The sequence below is a fragment of the Chiloscyllium plagiosum genome, unplaced genomic scaffold, assembly GCF_037043375.1.
Source record: "Chiloscyllium plagiosum isolate Xiang-an unplaced genomic scaffold, Cpla_swu_hap1 HiC_scaffold_16, whole genome shotgun sequence".
Classification (NCBI taxonomy): domain Eukaryota; kingdom Metazoa; phylum Chordata; class Chondrichthyes; order Orectolobiformes; family Hemiscylliidae; genus Chiloscyllium; species Chiloscyllium plagiosum.
Window position 1 is genome coordinate 56,553,542 of NW_028270154.1, and position 17,034 is coordinate 56,570,575.

The 17,034-nt window shown below is 41.3% G+C and overlaps 1 protein-coding gene across 13 annotated transcripts in view; it reads right to left on the minus strand.

Annotated features, from left to right (window-relative positions):
- Nucleotides 1-17,034, minus strand: part of ergic1 (endoplasmic reticulum-golgi intermediate compartment 1) — a 137,745-nt gene that overhangs the window by 70,844 nt on the left and 49,867 nt on the right. For all 13 annotated transcript variants that reach the window (XR_015759791.1, XR_015759793.1, XR_015759790.1 and 10 more), the window contains exons 3-4: nt 4,531-4,603; nt 51-145 (exon numbers count right to left, since the gene is read on the minus strand). Coding sequence is in view for 9 of the 13 variants with exons in the window: in XM_087995429.1 (XP_087851555.1) it covers nt 51-145; nt 4,531-4,603 (168 nt within the window). In the remaining 4 variants the exon portion in view is untranslated. The remainder of the gene's footprint in view (nt 1-50; nt 146-4,530; nt 4,604-17,034) is intronic.

The following is a 17,034-nucleotide window of genomic DNA, read 5'->3' on the forward strand; positions in this document are numbered from 1 at the left end:
AGCTTTGCATATTCTGACACAAACAAAAGGGTAAGCTGACTTTTACTCACCATCACACGAAAGGTTAGGTAAACTGATATTTAGATTCACTTCAATTTTTCCTCCACTATCTTTGTCAGGGTCAGCCACGTACAATTCATTCACTCTGTAATACAATGGCAACTGCTCATTTTTGAGAACATTTGGTGATGAGAAAATGTTTTAAATGCTCCAGGCAGCGTCACCAAAGATAAAAAGAAATGCAGTATTTTCCTAGCAACGAGGCATACTAGAGACGGAGACAAGGTGGTACAGGAGCTACTGAGGACTCGGAGGTGAAATTTAAAATTACAAATTCTCTGAAAGGACTTCAACAAGTGGTCCTAAAATCTAACTATGAAATAGAGAAAATAACAAGATAACATTCCAAGGGGAAAATCTCTCAACAATTAGCAAATTGATATTTATATTCAAGGCATTTGTGAATAACATGCAATACAAAGGATATATAGCTTCCGGGCAAATTGTTTCCTCACCTGCAGGGGCGAATTAAACATTTAAAAAGTAAAGCTGCTAAAAATTGTGATCTTAAGTTGGAGGAACAAAATAAGATTTCTAAAGAGCTTTCCTGTTTTCTTAAGAATGTAAAGATCACCAAGGACATTTCTATTAGCCTTTGCTCCATGCTTTGGCATTTCAATGGGAATTGTCAAAATTTCAGCCATCACTCAATGCAGATAGAACTTTTAAAATCTCTTCTCACTCTGAAACCCAGTAGCCGGGCTTGACTTTTTTTCCAAAATTGACACTGAAATGAGGAACGAACTGTGGAGTCAGGAGCAAAAATTGTCCTTGAAATATTAGAGGAAATAATCTACTCCCCCAGCTGCTGCTCTGTTTTCATTCCCAGTTCATACCAGTTAAATAAGCAGTAAGAAGGATATGAGCTTGAAAATATTTCATGCATCTAACAGTTCAGAGAACAGCGATACAGAATGGGACTACACGAACACTGCAGTAATACCCCCTGACGTGAAGCAGCACAATAATCAGAGGTAATAATGTACTGGACCGTCACTGGTCTCGAAATCCAGAGACAGCCAATGTCCAAACACATGGGTTCAAATCCCACCACGGTTGATGGGGAAATTTAATTCCAGATTTTTTTTTAAAAATTTCAATATGGAATTAATCTGGCAACTGCTGTCATTGTTCTAAATACCCTTAGAGAAAGATCTATCCTTACCTGGTCCGGCTTACACATGACTCCAGACAATGCGGTTGACTTTTAGCTGTCCTCTAAAATAGACATTTAAGGGAAGGACAAAAAATGCTAGGCCAGCCAGTGAGGCTCATAGTTTATGTACTTTTCTTTTGAAAAGCACAATACTTAGTCACATATTAAGAGGTTTAGTCAAATGCTCCCAACTGCTAAACTTGATGGATTGAATTATTTGCTCCCATAGGATGAGAGCTTGGAAGTGGGCAGGATACTTAATTAGGCAGGTTACCAACACACCACTATCTCCTTGCCTTTTCAGAATCACATTGAGCAAGAAGATATATGGTAAACCTCACAGGCAACTGAGGCCCTGAGATGGACAACTTATGACCACTTTAGAACCTGAGCTCACCGTGCAAGGTGAGCTTTAGAACTCTGCAAGCCAGTGAGCAGCTTGTCATCTTAGGGCAGAGGGCTGGTTCCTGTAGTCAAAGGAAGCAGTGTTTAATGTCCACTTTCTTCATCAGGCAGGTGTTGTTCATTAGGAGTCACCAATACCCTGCACACCCCCCTTCCTGCATTCCACAACTGGTAAACGCCATCCATACCCACTCCACCTTTACATTTGCTCTGGTCCCTCTACATGTCCTAGGATTCCAGGGAGGGCACTGCCATCAGCAGCCACAGCCTCCTCACCAATACTGCTGCCAAGAACAAAAGCTGTTGGTTTCGGACTCGTTCGGACTCGTTCACGATTGATGGGACTCACACCCCAGGGATCTTGATTCTTGGCAAAGGTCTGCCAGTGGCCATGTCATTGCTTCATTGGCATGTGGTTCAGCTGGCTTCCCTGGATGAGACAGTATGGCCAGCTAACCATGAGGCTTAATTATGGTAGCATTTTTAAGATGGTGGCCGTATGAAGAAGAGTCCTGCATTGACAGATGCAGCTTCTGAAACAATTGAATGCAATCAACCCAGCCATGTCAGTCGAGATCACAGAGTATCAAGTGGCTTCCCCTGACTCATCAATCCCCAGTTTTCTCAGTCACTACCTCATCCGTGACCACGTGGCTTGGGAGATAAAAGTCACTATAGGGGAGCCATTGTTCCACAGCAAGTGGCCTTTAGGCTCAAATTCCTCTACATGAGGAAAGGGAGAAAATGGGATCTTTTTGCCCTGCGGATTTCTAGAGCAGAGGCAACCGCATGGTTTTAAAGATTGCTGAATGCCTATCTATGCCTATTCGAGAGACCCCAAAAGTCCACATTGAGCAACACTTGCATTTAGAGTCAGAGATGTACAACATGAAAGCAGACTCTTCGGTCCAACCCGTCCATGCCGACCAGATAACCCAACCCAATCTAGTCCCACCTGTCATCACCCAGCTAATATCCCTCCAAATCCTTCCTATTCACATACTCATCCAAATGCCTTTTAAATGTTGCAATTGTACCAGCCTCCGCCACTTCCTCTGCCAGCTCATTCCATACACGTACCGCCCTCTGTGTGAAAAAGTTGCCCATTAGGTCTCTTTTATATCTCCCCCCCCCCCTCACCCTAAACATATGCCCTCTAGTTCTGGATTCCCCAACCCCAAGGAAAAGACTTTATCTATTTATCCTATCCATGATTTTATAAACCTCTGTAATGTCACCGCTCAGCCTCCGGCGCTCCATGGAAAATAGCCCCAGCCTGTTCAGCCTCTCCCTGTAGCTCACATCCTCCAACCCTGGCAACACCCTTGTAAATCTTTTCTGAACCCTTTCAAGTTTCACAACATATTTCTGATAGGAAGGAAACCAGAATTACACACAATATTCCAACAGTGGCCTAACCAATGTCCTGTACAGCCGCAACATGACCTCCCAACTCCTGTACTCAATAGCTGAAAATGTGTTGCTGGAAAAGCGCAGCAGGTCAGGCAGCATCCAGGGAACAGGAGAATCGACGTTTCGGGCACAAGCCTGAAGAAGGGCTTATGCCCGAAACGTCGATTCTCCTGTTCCCTGGATGCTGCCTGACCTGCTGCGCTTTTCCAGCAACACATTTTCAGCTCTGATCTCCAGCATCTGCAGTCCTCACTACTCTGACCAATAAAAGAAAGCATACCAAACGCCTTCTTCACTATCCTATCTACCTGCGACTCCACTTTCAAGGAACTATGAACCTGCACTCCAAGGTCCCTTTGTTCAGCAACACTCCCTAGGACTTTACCATTAAGTGTGTAAGTCCTGCTAAGATTTGCTTTCTCAAAATGCAGCACCTCGCATTTATCTGAATTAAACTCCATCTGCTACTTCTCAGCCCATTGGCCCATCTGATCAAGATCCTGTTGTAATCTGAGGTAACCTTCTTCGCTGTCCACTACATCTGCAAACTTACTAACTATACCTCTTAGGCTCACATCCAAATCATTTATATAAATGACAAAAAAAAATAGAGGACCCAGCACCGATCCTTGTGACACTCCATTGGTCACAGGCCTCCACTCTGAAAAACAACCCTCCACCACCACCATCCTCTTTCTTCTACCTTTGAGCCAGTTCTGTATCCAAATGGCTAGTTCTCCCTGTATTCCATGAGATCTAACCTTGCTAATCAGCCTCCCATGGGGAATCTTGTTGAACGCCTTACTGAAGTCCATATAGATCACATCTACCGCTTTGCCTTCATCAATACTCTTTGTTACTTCTTCAAAAAACTCAATCAAGTTTGTGAGACATGATTTCCCACGCACAAAGTCATGTTGACTATCGCTAATCAGTCCTTGTCTTTCCAAATTCATGTACATCCTGTCCCTCAGGATTCCCTACAACAACTTGCCCATCACCAACGTCAGGCTATCCTTCAATTCGCCACCAAAGCCTGACACAGGAGATTTCTTTTTCAAAGGACATAGCTGCATCATGCTTGCGTTGATGGTATCTGTGCTGGGGAAGGAGCACAAACGTGGTGACATTATTTTTCCATCTCTCTTCTCTTTATTTTCTGCAAATGTTTGGTGTTGCTCTGTTGTCTTATTGGATTGTAGCATTCCCAATGTAATTCTCTCTTTTTACTTTTGGATATGTGTAGTGATTCTGCTGTAGCAAATTTGCTTAAGGACAGTTTTAAAATTATTAGAACATGATCATAGCTAACACATGGGAAGAGTGTGCGCTGTTTTAGAAAGTGAACTTTTTGTAAAATGTGTGACATAGTCTGTTATCTGTTTCCTTTTGCACATCAGGGATAGAACTTAAAATTGGAGTCAAAACATTTTTTGCATAAAGACCACCTTCCACAAAGAAACCACAGAGGTCAAGGGACAGATTGTCGTACTTACATTTCAGTAGCAATGAAGCCAGTCAGTTCTGATAAGAAAAGGAACAGCATGAACACGCAGCAGCAGATGGAAACTATAAAACAAATGAACGCACTTAAACACAAACTCCAATACTCATTTTGCTCAAAGTGCAAGACATGCTGTCAATGTAAAGTGTGAGAAAGTCTGCTGAATTATATTGGTAGAAAGTGAGGACTGCAGATGCTGGAGATCAGAGCTGAAAAATGTGTTGCTGGAAAAGTGCAGCAGGTCAGGAAGCATCCAAGGAGCAGGAGAATCGACGTTTTGGGCATAAGCCCTTCTTCAGGAATGAGGAACGTGTGCCAAGCAGGCTAAGACTAAGATAAAAGGTAGAGAGGAGGGATTTGGGGGAGGGACGCTGGGAATGCGATAGGTGGAAGGAGGTTAAGGTGAGGGTGATAGGCCAGAGAGGGGGTGGGGGCGGAGAGGTCGGGAAGAAGATTGCAGGTCAAGAAGGCGGTGCTGAGTCCGAGGGTTGGGACTGAGATAAGTTGGGGGGAGGGGGAAAATGAGGAAGCTGGAGAAATCTGCATTCATCCCTTGTGGTTGGAGGGTTCCTAGGCAGCCCGACCTCTCCACCTCTCCTTGGATGCTGCCTGACCTGTTGCGCTTTTCCAGCAACACATTTTTCAGCTCTGAATTATATTGGTCCAGACCATATTTCAATTTTATCACCATTTATATAGCGTGGTAAAGAGTCATAGTACTTTGGTATATTCACACAACAAAAGCTGATTAACTGATGACTTAGGTGAAGGTAAGCACCTGTAGATAAAGCCGAAAACAAAAACATTTTTAAAAATCTTGATCAGAAAATTGAATTGCCGTTAGTGTTTTACAAATGTAATAACAAATAACAAAAGAATTGTGGATCCATAGTGTGCTATGAATAAATCATTTTCATGTTATCGTTAAAGATGGAATTAAACAAGCCAATAAACAAGTCACAGCTTGATAATTGGGATCACATGACACAGTAGTAGTGTCTCTAGCTCTGATGCCAGAGGTCTGGGTTCCAGTCCACCTGCTCCAAATAGTGTGTCTGAACATATCTGTCCGGGTTGATTAAAAATATCTCAGTAAATGGCAGTGTCACAGATTGTTTTGGAGAAGTAACATCCCACATCATTTCATGTTTCTGACATCAAATCAATTACCTGTATTTGTTAGAGTGATTAAACATTATACAAAACGAAAGTCAAGGGAACATGACACTGCACATCATTGTTGAGCTGCTAAAAATACAGCTAATGAATAAAGTACTGGGGATGTGGGTTCAAACAGACAGTTGGCACATTGAAGACTGCTTGCTTCTTGGGTTATCAGGGCTGGTGAGTACTCCTTGTTTTCCTTCTCTGTACAACAACACTTCAAAGTACCTCATTAGCTATAAAGACATTATTTGATGTCCCAAAGTTATCAAAAGTGTTATGCAAATCTTGTTTCCTTCTCTTCATCAACTTCCTGATGTTTGTTGAGTTCAGAAAAGTCAAAAGATCGCCAAAGTGCAAAATTCCCACATAATAAAAATTGAATGAGCTGCTTGAATAATTCAAAATTTTATTAATTTTCAAAACTAACGAATTACAGTAAGGGCAGCCAGTTTTGAAGCAAGCATTGGACATTTGAACTAAACGTCAAGCAGACCTGCCCCAGAGATGCTCCTCACACAAACTTGTTCATGAGCAAATTCAACAGGAGATGATTCTACCTGTTCCTTTGCAAGTCACGTCACAAAATAAATAAAGTTGGATCAGGACTGTGGCTAAAAGTTAAGAGACAATCTTTTCAAATGTTAGATTGGAGCCAACACCCTTGGCCCATGGAAAATAAAGACTACTGATCTATGAATTCTGGGGGCAAATTGAATAGGTAATAGTAACATCCAGGAAGAAGCACAAATAGTGGTGGCATGATGGTTCATTGGTTAGCACTACTGCCTCACAGCGTCAAACACCCGGGTTCAATTCCACCCTCAGACTGTGTAGAGTTTGCACATTCTCCCCACGTCTGTGTGGACTTTCTCCAGGAGCTCTGGTTCATCCCACAGTCCAAAGACATGCAGGTTAGGTGGATTAGCAATGGTAAATGCAGGGCTACAGGAACAAAGTAGAGGGGTCAGTCTAAATGGGATGGCCTTTGGGGAGTTGGTGTGGACTCGATGGGCCAAATGGCCTGCTTCCACACGAGTGATTCTAAGATAAGGGATGTAGAATGGATGGATTGGAAGCCACATATTCCATTAGTAGAAAGGTCAATAACTGGGGGTATATTTAAGTTAAGGAGGTAGAAAGCTAAAAGGAAAGTTGAGGAGAATAGGTTTTCATCCAGAGAGTGGTACAAATCTGGAACTCACTGCCTGAAAGAGTGGATGAGTCAGAAATCTTATGACATTCAAGCAATATTTAAATATTGACTTCTCTAAGTGAGTTTTGAGAAGATTTGTAGCTCAGGTTGAGGCTCTGGATGTAAGTTTGCTCAGGGAGCTGGAAGGTTCATTTTCAGACATTTTGTCACCATACTAGGTAACATCATCAGTGAATCTCCAGTGAAGCACTGATGTTATGTCCCGCTTTCTATTTGTGTGTTTAGGTTTCCTTGGATTGGTGATGTAACTTTCTGTTCTTTTCTCAGAGGGTTGTAGATGGTGTCCAAATCAATGAGTTTGTCGATAGAATTCCAGTTGGAATGCCACACTTCCAGGAATTGTCATGTGTGTCTCTGTTCGGCTTGTCCTAGGATGGATGTGTTGTCCCAATCAAAGTGGTGTTCTTCCTCATCTGTGTGTAAGGATACTAGTGATAATCGGTCAAGTCTTTTTGTGGCTAGTTGATGTTCATGTATCTTAGTGGCTAGTTTTCCACCTGTTTGTCCAACGTAGTGTTTGTTACAGTTCTTGCAAGGTATTTTGTAAAGGACGTTTGTTTTGCTTGTTGTCTGTATAGGGTGTTTTAAGTTCATTAGCTGATGTTTTAATGTGTTGGTGGGTTTGTGGGCTACCATGATGCCAAGATGTCTGAGTAGTCTGGCAGTCATTTCCAGAAAAAGAACAGGAAATGACATCAGCAACCCAAGGAACCCTAACCACATAAATAGAAAGCAGGCCATAACACTAGTGCTTCACCGGCAGCTCATTGATGACGTTAGCTAGTATGGGGACGAAAAGTCTAAAAACGAACCGTCTAGCTCAGCAAGCAAACTTACATCCATTCACTTCCCTGAATGCAATACTCTCCAGGGCTATCGCCAAGAGCTGGAAAATGGGAATAGTGCGATCAGATCTTTTTGACCAGTATAAATGTGATAGGCCAAACAGCCTCCTTCTGTGCTGTAAACACCTATGAGTCAATGAGACATTGTCTCTACTATTTTATGTAAATCACCAAAAATAATCCAACAATGACTTAGATATCCTCAGCAATCAAATGACATCAAAAAAAACCCTTTTGGCAGTGGAAAACAAGACCAGCATAATAATTTCATAGAATGAAACAGCAGGTTATTTGGCCTATTGCGTCTGTGTCAAGTCTTTTGAATGAGCTAATCAATTATAGCTTCAACCCTACAGTTTCCCCACAGCCTGCAATAATTTTTCTCACTTCATCAAATATTCAATTCCCTTTTGAAATTCATTTCTGAGCATACTTCAACCACGCCTTTCAGGCAGTACTTACCAGATCATATTCACTGAAAAATACTGCTTCTTACATCATCACTGGTATTTTCGACAATTAATTTGAATCCATGCCCTCATACTTCAGTTACCAATATTTTAGTCACTGGAAAATACCTTATCCTTCAGTTATTCTATCAAAACCCTTCTTGACTTTGAGCATCTCTATTAAATTTCCCTTCAACTTTCTCTGCTCTAAGAATTGCCCGCTCACAACACCCTCACTCTCCAGTATCTCCACATCAGTGTATACATGTCCCCCTCCAAGGGCATCGAAGCATGAACACAGACACAAAAAGGCAGCAGCAGTCTGGAACTCTCCTGCAGTTTTAAGGGCTAAGCTTTATGCAACTGTCAATGTGGAGTTTGCATGTTCTCCCTGTGTTTGCGTCAATTTCTGCCGGGAGCTCCAGTTTCCACCCACAGTCCAAAGATGTGTAGGGTAGGTGGATTGGCCATGCTGAATCGTTCCGCAGTATCCAGGAGGTGCAGGCTAGGGGATTAGCCGTGATTAGTACAGTGTTACAGGGAAAGGATGGGGGGGGTCGGGAGGGAGTGGTCTTTGGAGGCCAATGGCCTCTATCTGCACTACATGGATTTGATGATTCTATGGTGTTATTCAGAAAATCAATTACTTATATTACTGCCTGCAAATCCCAAAGCATTCTGCAATGTGCCAGCCGGAGTAAAATTTCTATTAGGAAAATTTCTATTAGGAAAATTTCAGAGCTTGTGACACAAATGGTTTTGATGGAAACTATATTCCACTTGATTGTCAAGTGATCCGCAGTGACACTGTAGGAAATCACAGAATCTCTGCCACCCCCTTGCAGCTGCTGCTGGTTTGACACAGCCTGGGAACCAATACTTACTGTGGAACTCCCCCTAGTGTGGCTTCCTGAAATTCCCCTCCAGTGACATGAGCCAAAGCGGTGAGCTGTGGGCAGCACTCACTGTTCATGAGATCACTGGGGTGGAATGTTAGAGAATGACAGGAAGAATAGTCTGGGCAGAAAATGTTAGTTCCCACTTCTCTTTTAACCCTCAGCTTTTAGAAGAATAAAAATAAAAGTCAACGAATTGTATGTCAAAGGGCTTCTCAGGAAAGAAAACGTCATATTGGAATCGAAATATTAACTAAGCTTTGCTCTTTACAGATGTTGCCAGATCTGTAGTTTGTTTTATTTAAAATGTCTCATTGCTAAGTTCAAGTGGGTGCCAGTGTTGCATAATCTGATGTGACAACCCCAATATGGAAGGAAATACACTATATTAATTGCAAGCATTTAAATATTTTAATAGACATACGTAGAAACTGTGACATAGAAAACAGGCCACACAGCCCACAAATGCATGCTGGTGTTTATCACTATGAGAAGTCCCAATGATATGTGCCCACCCCATTCCATACCCCTTGCTCCCCTGCCCTTCAAAAATCTAAGCGAACATATTACTACATGTTAGCATGGCCACATCATTAATTCCAAACCCTCAACTCAGTAAAGATGTTTCTCCTGTCTGCTGTCCTGAATCTCGAGTTTGTATCTGCCCTCTCATTCAAACACTACAAAGTGCATTTCTATCCATTTTATTCCATCTTATACTTAAAATGGCAATTACCCACCACATTGACAATGCAAAGCTTATACCCACCAATGCTGTCATAAACAGGTACATCTCGAACATATTTGGTGAGAACAGGTTCATGTCAGTTATACCAATGACTCTCACACCACATGCAGCATCTAGAATTCAACCAAGTAAGTCATTGGTAGTATAACAAAGCCAATGAAAACACCCATAATTATCAGCACTTGCATATGCTGTGTCCTTCTCTCCTCAGTGCCTCCAGTTGGCATTCAACTTGGAGGATCACTGATTCATGAGTTAAGTGAGGATGGTGGGTTGTATCTAACAGATTGTTTAGCCCGTGTCAGACCCGAGGCTCCAACATTTCAGGATGATTTTTAGTCAAAGCCGCTTTCACTTATTGTTTACCACTGTGCTTAACACACACCCCCATGACAGGACATATCCAAGGATGGGGGCTGGGGGAGTCTTGCTGGAACTTTGACTAATCTATGATTGTATCTCGACTAGTCTGTGAGACAACTCTCCCAATTTTGACATCAGTCCCCAATAAGGAGGGCTTTGCAGCTACTTTCGGGCAGCACCACTTTGAGTGATAATTCAATGCCTAGATCACTCAAGTACTCCATCAGTTTTACCTTCATACTTTGTAGCAGCTCGTCACAAGTGAGTGACTTTGCAAGGCATTTCAGCAGGGAATTAAAAAACATGATCAACTACATAGACGTAGGGTTGGAATTGCGTTTAGGACCAAAATGCCAAACACAAGAGGAACAAGAAAAAAAATTCATAGAAATGCAGATGCTGGAAATGAGAAACAAAAACAAATTACTGGAAAAGCTCAGAGTATTTGGTAGCGTCTGTGAAGAGAAATCAGAGTTAATATTTTGGGTCCAGTTACCCTTCTACAGAACCAATAGTAGCTGGGGAAAGGTTGGTGTCATTGCACAAGATAGTGGGGGAGGGGGCGAGGTAAGGAGTAAACAATAGATGGAGAGAGAGTCCAAAGAGATAGGAAAACAGTTGAACAGACAAAGGAGTAGTTAAAGGTCAGTCTGGGATAACGCATAGCTGCTAATAGGGGCTATTAGTAGCTGACAATGAGTTTGTGTGGCAGCAGCCCATGTGATAGGGGTTGGGGTAAGGTCATGGCATCAAGGGGGAGCTACTGCTGTCATGGAGGGAAGAGCGGCAGACATTTCAAAGGACTCCTTGTTGAAGGTGGCATAATCAGAACAGATGCGACGGGACGGAGGGACTGGAAGAATGGAATAGTCTTTCCAGGGAGTAGGATGTGAGGATGTATAGTCAAGGTAACTGTGGAAGTTGGTGTTTGATAGAGGATATTGGTGGCCAGCCTATCCCCAGAAATGGAAACATGTCGAGGGAGGGATGGGAGAAGTCAGAGATAGACCAAGCAAAGATGAGAGCAAGCTGAAAATTGGAAGCAAAATACATAAACTTCTCCAATTCAGGACAAGAGAAGGAAGCAGCACTGATGATGTCATAGATATAGCGGGGAAAGAGTTGTGGGTGAGAGCTGGATTAGGACTGGAACAAGGAATGGTCTACGTACCCCACAAAGATGCATAAGTGGAGCCTGTGTGGGTACCCATGGCCACCCCTTAGACCTGACACAAGTGAAATGGTTGAATTTTAAATAAGAATCGGGTTTACTGATCTTTATCCCAGAAATTAGTCTTTTCCTTTAATTGAATTTTGATCTTTTAAAAGTCATTGCAGGATTTGAACTGATATTTTCTAGATTACATTTTAGTGACATGTTTGGAGCACTATTGTGAACAGGGTGCTTCAACAAAGTAACTATTTTTTTCATAAGTAATATCAATTTGAAGATTTTAGAGCTATTAATGTTGCTTCTCCTGTTCAAAACTGAAGAGCAATGTACAATAGGCGACAGCCTTCAATCTTTCGGAGCCTGAAATAGGAAGATGGAAAATAGGAGAAGTCGGTGCCTTGACCCTTCGTGTCTGCTTCACCAGCTAACCAGATCATCGAACTCAGTGCCCTGTTCCCACTTTCTCTCCATATCCTTTGATCCCCTTAGTCCAAAGCAGTATATAGTCATTCATCTGTATCCATAAGGGTGTTCATGGATACAGATGTATCCAGAGCTTGTTTAAAAAAAAATGCAGATACATAATTTTTGCCCACGGATGTTGATTTTTGTTGTTACTTATTTTTTGCCATGGATAAGTGAATATGTGATTCGTGCTTTTGTGTATACAGAGAATTTACTCGAACTCCTTCTTGAAAAGGATCAATGATTTGGCAATAGTGACGTTCTATGGTAAAGAATTCCACAGCCTCACCATTCTCTGGGCGAATAGATTGCTCATCTTAATCCTAAATTACCTACCCTGTTTAATTAGTGTGGGTGGGGATAAAATATATTGCACATTAAAATTTTATTATTTCTTTGTTAAGAGTTGCGTTTTAAAATTCAGTAATTAAAGATAGATGCTCCTTAATCACTTGTTCTCTCAAACCACATTCAACTGTACTGTTTGCACTTCCTCTTATTTCTGAGAAATTCCTGAAGGTATGACTCCTCTTCTCAGAATACTTCTGTTTTGACATCGCATTCAGATTGTAGCAACAAATAGCTCAAACAGATTTTTTTTAATTAAGAAACAGAAGTTCCAAATTGTCGTCATTTCGTTATACAAATTACACCCTTACAGCAGCTAAAACATTAATTTCATTACACAAGGAAAATAGGATCATGGCTGATCGTCTAACTCCGTACCCTGTTCCCACTTTCTCCCCATACCTTTGATTCCTTTAGTCCTGAGAACTATACCTTATATGGAAAAATAATCTGTAATTTTAACCTATTTTGAGAGAAATATACATTCCAATGCCCGTTTAATAGTTATTCTTGTTACTTTAAACAAGAACTTTGGGCTTTTATATTTGAGCCACCTGTTTCTAAAGGACATCTACCTTGTCTCTCTGAAAAGTGAGAATGCCTTATTTGTGTATATAAGCACTGTCCAAAATCAGGGAACACTTATTTCTATGTTTTATTTCAGGATTAGATTTATCTCAACTTTCAAAATAAAACTTAGAATTAGTTAGCAAATAGATTTTTGCTCTGAGACAGTAAATGCTCAATTTATATTGTCCACCACATTTTCATAATTAACTCTAATTTTCATTTTAGAACAACATACTTCATGCTATATAGCCTTTAAAGGGTGCGATTGATTTATGCTTGAAGTAATGTCACTGAACTACAGAAAAGATGTGGGTTATGACGAGTATCAAAACAGAGGAAATGTATTACAATATTAGGAGATGTGATCTTACAGTCACAATAAGTCAACTACTATGACTCACGATGCCAAATTGTCAAAAATGAGTAATTGTATGCATTTCCACCGTCCAGTTATATATCATGTGATTTTCTGAAATAAAGATCAGGAAAGCTTGGTTACGCCATCCAAGAGCAGTAACTAAACCTTGAACTGGCGGAACTAGACCACAAGTACACAGAAATGCAATGTTTAAGACAAACACTAAAGTACTTTTCTACTTCTAAGCAATTCCAAAAAAAAAATACATAGTATCATAAAGAAACATTATTTGGATTTATTTGGGGCTCTATAAATGGAAAAATAAAGTGAAGACTCAACATTTGAATTGTACACGGCAATGATTAGGCCATAGTTAGCAAACTGCATGAAAGTTTCAGGCACCTCATTATAAGAAGGACATTAAGATTTTAGAATGTACGCAATGTAAATTCAACAGCATGAAGTCAGAAATGGGAAGCCATAGTTTCAGGTGAGATTTGAAATGCTACTTCTACTCCTACAGGAACAAAGACAGTTAACAGTTTTAAAATAGCATTATTTTTAAAAGATGCAAAATTGTATCAATGAATATTACTCTGGTTAATCAATAACCAAATGTCATCAATTTACTTTGTCAAATTATTAGTTTTAAGAAAAAGATAGCATGAATCAAATGAACTGAATGATCTTCTCTAACATTCTGTAAAATTCATATTAAATAAAATTTGACTAAAACACAATTGCTTTATCATCAGGCCATACAATACAATACAAGATTGTATTATGACTATACATACATTAGATTTTGAATTAGCATTTGCCCAGGAACACAAAAAAAAAAATTATGGGGTGAAATCTTCTATTCTGTTGAGAAACCTAGGCATTTGCAAAGACGTTTGCAAAATATACCAAAATACCTGACTTTTCTCTTAAGGTTTAAATGCCCAGTTCAGAAATATAATAATGAATAGTAACTTTTGATTTATCTGCACTTTATCTTGTTATTAGCTCAACGCATCTCATTTCTATGCAGCACGCAATTCTCCTTTCTGTCTTCAAGAAATTAGCGGATATAATCTTTAACGTGAAATATGTCAGGTATAGACAGGATAGATGGAGTGAATCCTTAGAAGAGTATAAAAAGGCAGTAGGAGTATACTTAAGAGGGAAATCAGGAGGGCAAAAAGGGAACATGAGATAGCTTTGGCAAATACAGTTAAGAAGAATCGAAATGGTTTTTACAAATACATTAAGGACAAACGGGTAACTAGGGAGAGAATAGAGCCCCTCAAAGATCAGCAAGGCGGCCTTTGTGTGGAGCTGCAAGAGATGGGGGAAGATATTAAACCAGTGTTTTGCATCAGTATTAACTATGGAAAAGGACATGGAAAATATAGAATGGAGGGAAATAGATGGTGACATCTTGCAAAATGTCCATATTATAAAGGATGAAGTGCTGGATGTCTTGAAACGCATAAAGGTGGATAAATCCCCAGGACCTGATCAGGTGTACCCTAGAACTCCATGAGAGGCCAGGGAATTGATTGCTGGGCCTCTTACTCAAATATTTATATCATCGATAGTCACAGGTGAGGTGCCGGAAGACTGGAAGTTGGCTAAAGTTGTGCCACCATTTAAGAAAGGTGGCAAGGACAAGCCAGGGAACTACAGACCAGTGAGCCTGACATCGATGGTGGGCAAGTTGTTGGAGGGAATCCTGGGGGACAGGATGTACATGTATTTAGAAAGGCGAGGACTGATTAGAGATAGTCAACATGGCTTTGTGCATAGGAAATCATGTCTTTCAAACTTGATTTTGAGTTTTTTGAAGAAGTAACAAAGAGGATTGATAAAGGAAGAGAAGTAGATGTGATCTATATGGACTTCAGTAAGGCATTCGACAAGGTTCCCCATGGGAGACTGGCTAGCAAGGTTAGATCTCATGGAATACAGGGGGAACTAGCCATTTGGATATAGAACTGGCTCAAAGGTAGATGACAGAGAGTGGTGGTGGAGAGTTGTTTTTCAGACTAGAGGCCTGTGACCAGTGGAATGCCACAGGATCGGTGCTGGGTCCTCTACTTTTCATTATATAAATGATTTAGATGGGAGCATAAGAGGTATATTTAGTAAGTTTGCAGATGACCCCAGAATTGGAGGTGTAGTGGACAGCAAAGAAAGTTACCTCAGGTTACAAAATGATCTTGATCAGATGGGCCAATGGGCTGAGGAATGGCAGATGGGAGTTTAATTCAGATAAATGTGAGGTGCTGCATTTTGGGAAAGCAAATCTTAGCAGGACTTATACACTTAATGGTAAAGTCCAAGGGAGTGTTGCTGAACAGAGACCTTGGAGTGCAGGTTGATAGCTCCTTGAAAGTGGTGTTGCAGGTAGATAGGATAGTGAAGGTGGCATTTGGTATGCTTCCCTTTATTGATCAGAGTATTGAGTACAGGAGTTGGGAAGTCATGTTGTGGCTGTACAGGACATTGGTTAGGCCACTGCTGGAATATTGCGTGTAATTCTGGTCTCCTTCCTATCGGAAAGATGTCGTGAAACTTGAAAGGGTTCAGAAGAGATTTACAAGGGTGTTGCCAGGATTGGAGGATTTGAGCTACAGGGAGAGGCTGAACAGGCTGGGGCTGTTTTCCCTGGAGGGTCGGAGGCTGAGGGGTGACCTTATAGAGGTTTATAAAATCATGAGGGGCATGGATAGGATAAATAGATAAAGTCTTTTCCTTGGGGTGGGGGAGTCGAGAACTAGAGGGCATAGGTTTAGGGTGAGACGGGAAAGATGTTAAAGAGACATGGGGCCAATTTTTCCTGATGAAGGGTTCTGGCCCGAAACATCGAATCTCCTGCTCCTTAGATATAGCCTGACCTGCTGTGCTTTTCCAGCAACACATTTACGACACCAATTTTTCACACAGAAGGTGGTACGTTTATGGAAGTGGTGAAGGGTTTGGAGGGATATGGGCCGGGTGCTGGCAGGTGGGACTAGATTGGGTTGGGATATCTGGTCGGCATGGACAGGTTGGACCAAAGGGTCTGTTTCTATGCAGTACATCTCTATGTCTATAAGTCTAAGTCAGAGCAGTTACCATCAGAGCAGTTACCAGGCCTTCAGGCAACTCCAACTGTACAACAATGTTCCTGAATGCTCCCTGGAAACAGTCTTTATCGCCCTTCCATCCATACAAGTAGGAAACAGCAACCCACAGCATCATTATGTTGCTTTCAGCATAATTGACACATCACTACAGTGATGCAGTTCTTCACATTGGAACTCAGGGGCATTTATGTTTTGCTTCTCAAAGTCAATTTGCAAACACACATCAAACATCTACCCAAGAATGCATCTTATGGCTCTTAGCTGATTTTCTTAGCACTCTTTGATTTTGCATTGCCAGCCCATGTGTGTTTTGCTTTTCAACAGGTTGGTTCTTCAGTGCGAAGCTACAGGCTATCAGCTTCTCTGCCTTGTATTGCTTCCTTGTTCACAGACAGGAATTTGTCACAATTCACAGCACTGACAGTCCAGAGAGGGTACGTTTTGTTCTACAGCCCTGCAATACACCAGAATCACACTTGCAAACTGTGCCAGCAACTTACATAGGTAGCATTCTGTATGTGCCTTAAACAAATGGTTACATCTGAAAGTCAAAGGGACCTGTCCTGAGTGTGCTCAAGGAGGCCATTAATAAGTTTGGGATTCCCCAAAACCAAGTAAAGGGACTCATCTGATTACAATTCATTAAGTTGGCCAGGGTCATTCTGGTGCTTGGTCCTACTAGAGATGCAGCTCTATGGCTTTGCCATTCAGGGTTTAGGCCACAGCCCGCTCCTTCAAGTCAAATGTTGTGGAGACATCTGTCTGAGGGCTGGGGTATGCTCAGCTG